We start from the raw sequence: 12821 nt of genomic DNA, 5'->3' as shown, positions 1-12821 counted from the left end.
TCCAACCTAGACCTCCCCCACTGCAACTTGAGACCATTGCTTCTTGTTCTGTCATCTGCCACCACTGAGAACAGCCGAGCTCCATCCTTTTTGGAACCCCCTGGGTAGGAATTTTTCAACAAAACCAGTTTTGATGAACTTCCCTCAGAATAATTTCTCAGGGTTGAGGCTAGACTATCTGGCCAGACACACACCAAGAAGAGCCAATATCCCAGTGGTTAGGGCACTCACCTGGGATATTGGAGGCCTGGTATGAAGTTGTTGTTCTGCCTGATTTGGATCAGGGACTTGAACCCAGGTCTGCCAGGCACATACCCTAATCACAAGACTATTAGCTGTTCTGAGGGGTGGCGCTCTCATTTCTCTTTGAAAGGTCTTGGGTTTGTCCGAATGTAGAATGGCAAAATAGGCAAAATTTCGAGCTGGGTGGGAAACTGAATCATGACTGCAGGAACTGATGGTCTGTGACTGACTGACGAAAAGATCAGCAGTCTTTTATAGCAGTAGCTATAAGATGTAACGGTCCACATTTTTCAAAAACAGCTTTTAATTGTGTGTTCAACTTCAGATACTGAGGCCTTTCTTTTCAGAGGTGGTGAGCCACCTGCAGTTCCCATGGACTTCAGGTAGAGTTGGGTTGCTCAGCAGCTATGAAAGTCAGGCTATGATTTATATGAAGTAGAGCACCCAAAATTAAAGGCCACTTTTGAAAAACATTGCTTTAGTTTTTTATTCCGTATATTCAGCTACCTTTTACTGAACTGAAGGCTCCTACTTTCAACAGTTTCGAGGTGACACTGAGATCTGCAGGATCATTATCCCCTTTGTCTTTTTGGTGATTGACTGACTTTTATTGATGATGGTTTTGCAGTGTGGTCTTCTGCCCTCTGGAGACCAAAACTGAAAGCACTGAAACCATGAACTGTAGTTAAATTGAGCCCATGTTGGTTACAAAAGCAAGTCACTTGTTAGAAATATAAAATGAGAGAGAAAAATAAGGGCAAATATTAACAACTTCAGCAATATTAATGCAGTAACAAGGTAAAGGATTATGATAGGAAACCAGAATAGAAAATAGAAAAAAGACACATGAAAACAAAGATCAAACCAATCAAGAGGAAAACCAGGAGGAAGAGTAATAAGAAAGAGAGAACTAGGAGGAAAGGGATAAGGAGAAGTAGGAGCAAGGAGTAAGAGATGAGTAAGAACATGGAGGAAGCAAGAAATAAATAGGCCTACGGTTGCAATCTGTGCTCTAATTACTTTGCTACACAAAATGTTATACCCCACAATCAAGGTCTGGAGACCAAGTACATTCTCTCCCTGGGATGAGGGAAGAGAAAATAGTTCTGCACTCTGATGCAAAGCCACACCATACCTTCTGACCACAACTCAGTTCACCACCTACTCCTGTCTCTTTTCTTTGACCTCAACAGTGAGAACCTCTCCTTCTCCTGCTATGGGGGAAGGAGCCATGCTGATGATAAGAGACTTGTTAGTGGTTCCTCTGAGCAGAACTGGTTTAGGTGGAGGTTGAAAATTTGCATCTGGCTCTTCCTTTTGCACAGATGGTTTAGGTGGGGCTGTGGGTTCTGTTGCTGGCTCAGGTTTCTTTTCTTCAGTTTTTTCCTGTAATGAAAAGTTATGCATTTCTTAGTGCTGCAGACAAAATCCAAGAACCCATATTCTACTCAGAGTGTGGAGTCATAAGGTATGGGTATGAATATTGGAATGGAGACAGAATTTTACTACTGCCACCTACTAGTGGATAAGTAGAACAGAACAGGATTATTATCAATTTGCATATTCCCTAAAGTAGGTTATTGTAATAAAGTAATTCCCACACATTTAATGGCTTGCTACTTGCTCATAAATGTGACTATTATATATAGAAGTTGTTTGGATTTACTCAGTTTTGGCTAAATGTGTTAATCTTAAATTTGTCTCCATGATTTGCAAAGCAGTAGGGAAAAGCTGGGAGTTTGAATAGCCAATAAGCTAAGCAGTGCTTTGCCATCAGCTGGATTCTGTTGCTGGTGGTAGGATAACGCTTTCAAGGGGCATCATGGTTTTGTTAGGGGGGAAAATGGCTCAGTTGCCCCCCAAGGCCCATATAAAAGCAGTTCTTATTCCCATTTCCCTTGACCTTTTTTCTCTCCGCTGCCTTTTTGCTTTTGCTCACTTTGTCCTAGGCAGAACAGGAATCCAGTAACGTTTGAGTCAAACTTTTGAACCCGTGATGTTTGAGATTAGGCACTATGGGTTACCTCTTGCCCTGTTGAAGTAAGTAGGAATTTTGTCATTTCAGTAGGGCCAGGATTTCATGCAATATGTTTGCTCAAACCTGGTAAGTTCCTCTCTTGGGTTTTTTCCCCTGCTTACCCCTGGAGCATTCTGAACAGTCTTTTGTATTTGTTGTGGGTTACCTGAACAGCTTGCTGTCTCTTCATCTTGAGCAGCATAGCAAGGCCTCCTTTTCCTGTCCCTCCAAACATTGCTTTGAATAGTTTGGGAGTTTCTGGTTTTGTTGCAAAGAGACTGGTCAAGCCTTTTGTTTGCACTGGTGGCCCTTCAGTGGGCTTACCCTTCTCCTTGAGCAGCACCCTGTAGATAAGATGAAAGATAACACACCGCAGTGAGAACTGATAAATCTTATGCTAAGATATTACTAAAACTCCAAATCAAAGCATGAAATATGTATAACTTTTTTCAAGGTCATTTTTCATCCCAAACTTAGTGGAAAAGGAAAAGGGCAGGAAGGTACCATTCACCAGAGTATGGATCTATGGCAAACTGCTGCTGTTCATATTTTGAAATCTATTTCTTCCTCTGCAGGCTGCAGGTAAAACAAATGCATGCTCCAAACAAGGTCACATCAAAGGAGGATTGTATAGGGTAAGGTCAGAAACAGGCATAAAAGAGAACACACTCCATTACTGCCACGGGATGTGCACGTGGGGAAAATTTCTCCTTTCTGGCCTGCACTGCAGATGGGTCTTTGCACATTGAGCATTCCCTCTGCTAGTGGATTTTGCACTGAAGTGACCTGCAGTGTGAATCACTGTTTGGTGCTTAGACTCAGAAAGTTGGCAGGTTGCTGTATCTCTCTGTCAGACTCCTTCAGTAAAAGAGAGGGGAGGGATAGCTCAGTGGTTTGAGCATTGGCCTGCTAACCCCAGGGTTGTGAGCTCAATCCTTGAGGGGGCCACTTAGGGATCTGGGGCAAAATCAGTACTTGGTCCTGCTAGTGAATGGAGGGAGCTAGACTCAATGACCTTTCAAGGTCCCTTCCAGTTCTAGGCAATAGGTATATTTCCAATTATTTTTAAAAAAATCACTGTATAGAACCAAAAGCTTTCTAACAGCCAGTACTGTGACATCTGGAAAACAATCCATGGACTTCCCATTCTGTGCTATGCCTGATTACCACCAACAAAGATAATGGAATCACATTTTTGTGGGTAGTTTTGTTGATGATGCGCATGGCAAACTAGGCTGGACCTCACTCTTCCAAAACTGTTTTGATTTTGCAGGCACGAACAAGAGCATGAACTTACTTGTGACAGTAAACTATGCAGATATAGACTAGAAATACAGGACAGCAGGTACAAGCAGATTAGCATGCTTTTATTTCTGTTCAAGGATTACACAGCTTGTGAGCAAACCTCTGTGCAAAGCTTTACTGAATTTTTTACCCCAAAATGCAATATGACCTATGCTGCTGTCACCACTTCCCAGTGTTGCACCTTGAAGTTCTGGGGATAGGGATTGAGGAGTGGGACAGTGGTGGCGCTGATGCACCATAGCAGGGTGAATGGGCATTCTCATTCATCTGAATGTTGGAGGGAGCTTATTGTAGTGAATACAACTGTAAATTGGTATCTTCACTGTAATCTGAAAAAATCACTAATATGCTTCTGTTTTCTCTTGCAACGTTCAGGAAGCTAGGAGAAGCTTCTCCAGCTGTTTTGGTGCTTAACACCAACCTCAAGCCACAATCAAGCGCACACAGTTAGTGGTTTAAGCATAGTTTAAATATTAACCGTTTTGCCAGTGCTACGTTGTTTGACCTATTTTTTTTAAGTCTTTTGGAGAGACTTGTTTTCCAGTTTTTTGTTCATAGTTGGAGTTTTTAATTTGATTAGCTAAGTTGTATTGATTTAAAACAGACGTTGACCTTTATTTATAGTATATTCCAGCAGCGCTGGGAGTGGCAGAGTGACACGTTAGCTGATCACAGGTCTAAACAGGACCAAGGGCAAAGAGGAGATCTGTAGAGATACAGCCAAAGTGGGGAGAAAAGGAAGTTGATACATACAAATCTGTGCACTGACCCACACCCAGCTAAACATAGACCTTGGACATGCTTCTGTTAGGCCTAATTTAAAAGCTGCATGCACACCCTTAGGGCTCTTTGAAATCATAGAAAGGTAGGAAGGGACCTCGAGTTCCTATAGTCCATCAACTTGTGGATACAGAAAAGTATGTGCCTACAGGCTCAGTTGTATCCACACAACTGCACCGTTGAAAATGTGGTCCTAAGTTGAGCACTATCTTGCAGTATTCCTGCACAGGAAATGCAGGCCAAGGTGAGGAACTGGTTGGGCACCTGAGGGGTCCTGTTTGCTTCTAAACACTTATGTGTTTGTCATCCTTTGTGGAAAGGAGAGTTGAGACTTGGTTCATAACTTTATCTTTACCACCCTTCCCTGACTACTGCCATCCCTGCCATGACATCATGAAATCTACCAAAAGTTACCATGATAATTCCACAACAAGCACCAAGAACTAGTTTTTCTAAGAAACAAATGTAATTATTTATCAATCAAAATTCTTAATTCTGTATCTAAACCAACACTGCGGAGGCCATACTTAGCCTTCTTCATCAGGAGCTTTTCCGAGTCTGGATAATGCACCAAGATTTCATTGAGAGTTTTCTTGTCTAGAATAAAGAGATTGGCAAATCCATGTGCCACCACGTTAGCGGTCCGCCGATTTCCTCCACTTGCCGCTAATAGGCTGCAATGGAAAAAATACAAGAAAGTAGGGTAGAACTTGCATATGTTATGAGTCTCTTTCCAGGTGTTTGGTGTTTTCTTCATTTAATTCAGCAATCATTAAAAAGTTCACATTTACCCCACCATTATCTGAGGTACTTCAGTGCTTCTCTCTACTTAACACTAAAACTATACTGAACATAATTTAATCATTCTTTGATTCAGAAGGCACTTCAGGATCTTGCAGTGCCTCAAGGTCATCATTATCAACATCAATTATTGTAGATATAGAAGGTGTAGGAGATTGGGCTGAATTTGTAATAACCCTATGACACACACTGGAAATGTTTTTTTAAATAAATCCCTGATATCCGCTTGCTTACTTGTCTTCTGCCTCTTTTGCATAAAAGTAGAGTGCAGAATGTGCAATTGCGTAACTTCCTGGGCAGTATACTAGACCCAGTTACTAGATTGAAGATTTGTATTGGGAGATATCAGAAATGCCAGTTAATAGAGCTTTCTGGTTGATAAAGTGCTGAATAACACAGCTTTTACTGTACTAGGAATGTAAGAAATCTTGCTGGATAGAAACATGCCTCTCAGATGAGCCTCACTTCAAGGCTGTCACTCATTTCTAAAAGTTCCCTACATTCTGCATAAATTTGGCATTTCCTCACTATTCTGGTTGGAAACTAGTGATATCAGAAATAAAGAAGCATGGCACTGACATTATAGAAAAAAATATTTGCTCTAAATGAATTACTCCTGCAGCTTTACTGCATGAATCACTTTTGTGACCCTGACTGTGAGTCCGTCACACATTGCATCCCACACCTGGACCCTGGCAAGTTGAGTGGTATGGATATAGAAGGTCTCTGCCTGACAGATTGTAAATTGCCTGTCTGAAGGTGAGGGGAGTTTGTTTTGAAAGTGATGAAAGAGATTAGCTTTACAAACAGCAGTCTGGCATGAGAAGTACGGTACACAAGTAAAAGTTTAGACACCTGTACAAATACAAATCTGAACTGTTGATCTTGGATTCAACAGACTTCACTTCACTGTCCCATCCAGGGCAACAATCTAAGTAAGCAACACAATACAGTGTATTCCATGTCTTGATATGAATGCTGAAAATCTCCTATCATGAGTATGAAAGAGTACATCTGCACTAGACTTTTGTACCTCCATTGATTGTCAATTAACCCAGTTACTGAAAACGTTTTATAAAGGCTAGGTGAAAACTCCCTACATGTTTGCCTATGATTAAAAAAAAATATGGTAGTAGCCTTGGACAAAGAACAAATGTTTGTAGCCTGGATCAAGCTCTGTTTACTCATATGTGGGCAATTTGAGGCTTGCTTTGAAATCCTGGTCCTATTGAAGTCAATGTGAGTTTTGCCATTGAGCTCATTGAGGCCAGGAGTTCATCCTTGGAGTATACAGCTAGGAAGGAGGAAAGCATGTGTGTTCATTGTTCTAGGCTAACAGTGAGACTGGATCAAGCAGGGCATAGTCTTGACAAACCAAATCTGTACATTTTAAAATCCCGACACTCAAATCTCTGATGCCTAACTGCATTAGGAACTCAAAATGCTCTGATTTTATTTTAAGGAAATAATGCCCTGATGGCCCATAAGGGTACGTGTCCACTGCAATAAAACCCCTATGCATGGAGTCTCAGAACTCGGGTCAACTGACTCAGGCTCACAGGGCTCGGGCTGCAGGGTAAAAATTAGTGTTGATGTTTGGGCTCAGCCTAGGGCCCAGGCTCTGAGACCCACTCCCCCTCGTGGGGTTTCAGAGCCCAGGCTCCAGCCTGAGCCCAAACATCGACACTGCTCTTTTTAGGCCCGTGAGTCCAAGTCAGCTGACCCAGGCTAGCTGTTGTTGTGCTGCATGTCTTTTATTGTAGCACAGATGTATCCTAAATGTTGTGAAAGCTGGTGTGATGGGATGCACAGTGATAACTCCACGAGCAGATGAAAGATCACACCTGGCACTGGAAAGGGAAAGGTTTAATAATAAGGAAAGGGGGTGTATAAGGAGATGGGGTCACAGATCTTAGCAAGTGCCCCTTCCTGGCCACCCACTAAGACTGCTGTGAGTGGAGTCTAAATCTATGCTCTGCTTCCCTTGGGATGCCATAAGCTTCTGGAGCCTGAACGGAGCCATTGCCCCAATCTTGGGGCCCCTATGCACACACTCAGAGAACAGACCTTCTACCTAGCACTCCCCTCTGAGTGGTGAAACTCTCAGTGCGATGCTGACCCTTCAGACTCCCTGGAACTCTAACACACCACTCCCAGCACACCACCCAAGAGGTGTGAAGCTGCTGGTTACAGTTTAACTCTCTCAGGGGCAACATGGTATTTGCGGATGCTTAACACATACTGGTAGACTGGCTTTGCACCAACTGTAGCACCATTGCTCTTTACTTAACAGACAAAGTACATAGTTTTCTTAACGATCTGTAATCTGAGGCCTTGTCTACACTATCGTGGTAAGTCAACCAATATTATGCTACTCCAGCTACGTGAATAATGTAAGTGGAGTCGATGTAGTTGAGGTTGACTTACCATGGTGTGTCCACTGCGCTGCATCGACAGGAGACACTCTCCCATCGACTTACCTTACTCTTCTCATTCCAATGGAATACCGGAGAGCACTCTGCCATGGATTTAGCGGGTTTTCACCAGACCTGCTAAATCGACCTCACCGCTGCATTGATCACAGCAGCGTCAATCACCAGTAAATGTAGACCTGGCCTTAGAAGGAAAGCCTGGAAGGGACCTCTAGAAGTCATGAAGTCCAGCCCCTTGCACTGAGGGAGGACCGAGCAAACCTAAACCGTTCCTGACAGGTGTTTGTCCAACCTGTTCTTAAAAACCTCCAATGATGGGGAGCCACAACCTCACTTGCAAGCCTATTCCAGAGCTTAACTGCCCTTATAGTTAGAAAGTTTCTCCTCATGTCTAACCTAAACCTCTCTTGCTGCCGATTAACCCCCTTACTTCTTGTTCTACCTTCACTGGGCCCGGAGAACAATTGATCACCATCCTCTTTAGAACAGCCATTAACATATCCGAAGATAGTTACCAGGTCCCCCCTCCATCTTCTTTTCTCAACTAAAAACGCCCAGTTCTTTTAACCCTTCCTCAGGTTTACTAAACCTTCTAAATCTTTTTTTTTCTCTCCACAATTTATCCACGTATTTCCTAAAGTGTGATGCCCAGAATTGGGCACATTGCTCCTGATGGGGCCTCGCCAGGGCTGCTTAGAGCGAGACAAATACCTCCCATGACATACAGACAATACTCCTGTTTATACACCCCAGAATATTAGCCTTCCCCCCATTTTTTTGCAACTGCATCACATTTTTTACTCATTTTTGACTCACTTGATTTGTGATCCACTATAAACCCAGATCCTTTTCAGCAGTACTGTCGCCTAGCCAGTAATTCCTCATTTTGTAGTTGTGCATTTGATTTTTCCAGTGTAATGTGGTACTTTGCACTCGTCCTATTGATTTGCCTCTCCCCCACCACTGTTTGACAACAACCCTTAGATAACTGCTCTAGAAGTACAGATTTTTAACCAGTTGTGCACCCCCCTTAGAGTAATTTCACCTAGATCACATTTCCTTAGTTTGCGTATGAGGATGTCGTGGACAGTGTCAAAAACCTTACTAAAATCAAGATGTATCACATCTGTTGCTCTGTCCCAAGCCAGTAAGCCAATGACCCTCAGTCAAAGATGTCAGTACACATCCTAAACACAATGTCCCACACTAGCTCACCCTTCTCTTGGGAATCCTTGGAGGATCATCTGTGTTCTGTCAGGCAGGCAGAATCCTCCCCCATTTTGCCTTCCCTGTCCCTGTGGCAGCTTCCTTCATCATAATGCAGTGTAAAATGTCTCTCTCTTCCAGTTCCCCCCATGAGTCCCTTTACAGATTCTTGCTATGGTCACCTGCTTCTATTCTGCCCTTTGGTAACTTTCCACTCCCAGACCTGCCTCCCTTCAGCCAGGGGAGGAAGTTTCTTCTCCCTGCTAGAGCAAACCCATTGTCCCAAGGTGATTTACTCTGAATAGACAATTGTAGAGTACTGATCACCCACCATGGTATCCAACCTGGCAGAGATGTGACACAACCGTGCTAACTCATACATACAGGCTTTCCGTTTCACAGTCATTTCATGGTACAATTTAAAAAAAATCCACTATTCAGAAGTGGTACAGACAGCACCCCAAATCATCACAGATGGATAGGGAGGGTAATGACCTTTGAAAGAGCAAAGAAGCATTAAAAAAAAATCTTTGCTCCTTAGCTGAGTTGCTTGCAACAGCCCTCCCTCTCTATACCACAGAAAAATCATGAAAACATTTAAATAAACAAAAATGCCTCGCTTGTATATAGTGCTTGTGAGCAGTAGAGTTCAGTGCTTTACATTAAATAAGAGGCAAAGTAACTAACACTGCAACAGCTCATTGAGGAGATGCAGTTTTAGTGCCAGTTTCAATCTCCCAGCTCTGCTAGCGGGAGAGAGGTTGCAGGAGGTGAGGTGACTTGTATCAAGGTCACACAGTCAGCCAGTATCTGACTTCAAATTAGAATCTAGTACTTCCCGGTCTTTTCCTGTAAAGGAAAAATGCAATGGTTCTGTATGAGGTCTCATATAGATAAACATGTATTTACTAACTACAAATGGATATCAAATACATTTCCATGGCAGTTCTGAAATCACTGTCTGAGTTTTGGTATTGCTGTTCTGTGAACAACATCGACTCAGCTGGAACCATCATTCTGACATTTCCCAAGCAGGGGGCTCTGTAACGATACAAACTAGGGTTGAAGAAATCAGCTTTCCTATTAGCAAGCATGGGAAACCAGACCCTGATGTGCAGCGAGTTTTATAAATACTGGTAAGTATATGTGACTTGGTTAGACAGTCCTTGCTCAGACAAATTCAGCTTTGCTTAGGGATGGGAGCACAGAGGGCATGACGGGGCCCCTTTTAGCTAGTGGACTAAGAGTTATCGTAGTGTTGGGTTAACTGAGCTTTTTTAAATGATGCAACTTGCCTTACACAGCTTTAGATGATCTAACTTCCAGTGCTCCCGAATGGGGAACCTTATCTTTTCTGCTTTACTTTCCTTACAAAGAAAATCTGCTCTTCCACAGTAATCACCCCAAAATGATGTAATTTATCATTAATGTGAGATGCTGTATTTTGGATATGTAGCAATTTTTATAAGGGTTTAGAAGCATCAAATTGCCATCCTCGTGCCTCCCCATTTCTCAATTTGCCTCTTATCATAGACCGTCATACAGTGTTACCCTTCCTGGGAATAAGATATCAGATTGAGCCTGAAACTGCTGTTGTGTTGCCCAGCAGCATAGTTGTACTCTAGCACAAGTGCACATAGAGGGGCCCAAAAAAGGGGGGAGGCCTAGTTCTTAACACTGAGCAGGAAGTCCGCTAGCACCCTGCATGCTGAAGCTGGTTGAAAAACAGAATTTCCATCCCATGAGATGTGCCAAGATTTGAGATAGTCCTGAATTTGGTCAACAATCAATCTCAGAATGTGTGGTGCAATGAAATATTTCATTCTGACCATATCAAAACGTTTTGTTAAGGTTGAAACATTTTGGGTTTTATGTTATAAATAATATAAAAGCCAAAACAATAAAGGTGAAATGAAACATTTAGATATTTTTTTCATTGAAAATTTCAATGTAATTGATCTATTCCAGCAACACTTTTTGGTTTTGTTAAAGCAATATTTTCTGATGGAAAACTGGTCCACTGGAGAGTTTTTTGACTAACTCTGCTGCCCACCCACTCCCTTACTGACATGCACAGGATAAGAAATGGAGAGAGCATAGGCAGTAAATGGGTGTGTGAGCTGATACAGCTTAATACATGATCTTCCTTGTGATAATGAGGTCCTTAGCTATGCTCTCCCTTCTTGGAAAACCCCCCGCTTCTCCGACGGAGTAACTGGATGGCTGTGCAACAAGGCTCCCACTATTGCAGGAACACATTTGCCTGGACTCCTTAATTTGCTTCTGCTATTGTTCTGTGCAGGATTTAGCCTGTAATGCTTAGACTGTCTTTAGATTAGATTACTTTTTATATTGCATCACAGTTTTCATTTACATTTAAATACATTATTCCTAATTTCTATTTAAAAGCAGAGAAAGGACTAGGATTTATTGGAATAATTTTGTCTAATTATTTCACCTACCCTACAAATGTGTCTACTTATTTCTATGCTGCTCTTCTCCCACTGAAGTAATCTGTAAGGCCACTACTACCTTCTCCTCCTCTAAATCCCACATCAACTGATTTTTCTGGTGACACCTATGCATTAGCACCAACACTGTGGGTGCTCTGGGGCTGGTGCACCCATGGGGAGAAATTTGTGTGTGCTCTGCCCCACCCCACCTCTTCCCCCACCCTGAGCACGCTGCGCCCCTGCTCTTCCGCCTACCTCCCAGCGTTTCCTGCTTAGCCGCTGCCAAACAGCTGTTTAGCAGCATTAGCACGCTCTGGGAAGGGGGGGGGGAGCAGGAACGTGGCACACTCAGGGGAGGAGGTGGGGAAGAGGCGAGGCTGGGGCAGGGATTTGGGGAAGGGATTTGAAAGGGGGCAGGGAAGGGGTGGGAAGAGGTGGGGCAGGGGCAGGGCCAAGTACCCACGGGAAGGAGAGGAAGTCGGCGCCTATGCACCTATGAGAAAGTAGTGTTAAAAGTATGCAGCTCTGATAAATCATCAAAATACGGAGCTGCATACTTTCAACACTAATTTATAGTGCAGAATGCTAGGGAATGAGAAAGTATGACATTTCCAAACTGTCTTCATCCCATACAATTTGCCTGGGGAGCCATTGAAAGACTTGCCAGAAACAGACAGGAGTGCAGGAGCTCTGTCACTGCCCTAAATGCCAAAGGTGTAATAGGAACATGATGATGATGACCTATGAGATATTACCCACCTAATATCAGCAAGGTACAGGGCAATTGAGGATACTAATTTCTAGTTTAAAAAAATCATGGTATATTTGCTCATCTCCCCCCCCACCACCACTTTTTAGATGGGAAGTTCTTTGGGGAAGGGTCTGTCTTTCTATGTATGGGAAGTACGTAGCACATTGTGGATTTTAACACCATTATCATGAAGGGGGAAAATTTTGGAGACAAAGGACAATTATGCACCTAACTCCTCTTGAAAGACAATGGGCATTGGTGCCTATTTCCCATTTGTACCTCTAAAAGTTTCTGCCAGCCACCCCCAAAAGTTATATTGCCATTGTAGTGAAACATTAAATTGAAGACAGCTTCCAGTCTCTGTCCTTAGTTTTCTTACAAATAAAACAGGCAGTAAAAGGACCAACTTGAACACGAGACTTAAATTGGGCTCTGTGGTACAGTTCAGCAAAAACATGGACACATTTTAAACATTTCTAGTGCCTCAAAATGAACTGAAATGTTTGGTTTCCTCCAGTAACTATTTTTTCTTCCCAGTGAGAGATTTTTTTAAAAGCTAATTTATATGCAATTTGAACAAAAATATGAATAAACTGCAGGTATCTTGCATACCATTCTATTAAACAAGTTAACAAGAAGGGGAAGGGTTGATATGTTTTTGCAAACAAGTCCTGAGGCAGAGATCACAAGGTGAGCAAGGCACTCTGATACCATGGTGACAAGAGTGTTGTGAATAGCCAGACAAAGAGGTAAACACAACAGCTATGCAATAACAGCATTTCAGTTGATCGGCTCCATTAAGGAAGGTATTTTATTTTTCCTGCTGTAAAACA

The 12821-nt window shown here is 42.6% G+C and overlaps 1 protein-coding gene across 1 annotated transcript in view; it reads right to left on the bottom strand.

The window, feature by feature from the left end:
* CNGB3 (cyclic nucleotide gated channel subunit beta 3) overlaps nucleotides 1-12821 on the bottom strand; it is a 57656-nt gene continuing 44835 nt past the window's right edge. The window contains exons 15-17 of the mRNA XM_045003136.1: nucleotides 4873-5019; nucleotides 2427-2604; nucleotides 1-1629 (exon numbers count right to left, since the gene is read on the bottom strand). Of these exons, the coding sequence (XP_044859071.1) occupies nucleotides 1405-1629; nucleotides 2427-2604; nucleotides 4873-5019 (550 nt within the window). The 3' untranslated portion in view covers nucleotides 1-1404. The remainder of the gene's footprint in view (nucleotides 1630-2426; nucleotides 2605-4872; nucleotides 5020-12821) is intronic.

Source organism: Mauremys mutica, chromosome 2 (genome assembly GCF_020497125.1).
Source record: "Mauremys mutica isolate MM-2020 ecotype Southern chromosome 2, ASM2049712v1, whole genome shotgun sequence".
NCBI lineage: Eukaryota > Metazoa > Chordata > Testudines > Geoemydidae > Mauremys > Mauremys mutica.
The sequence above is the reverse complement of the archived record's forward strand: the minus strand, read 5'-3'. Positions and strand labels throughout refer to the sequence as shown.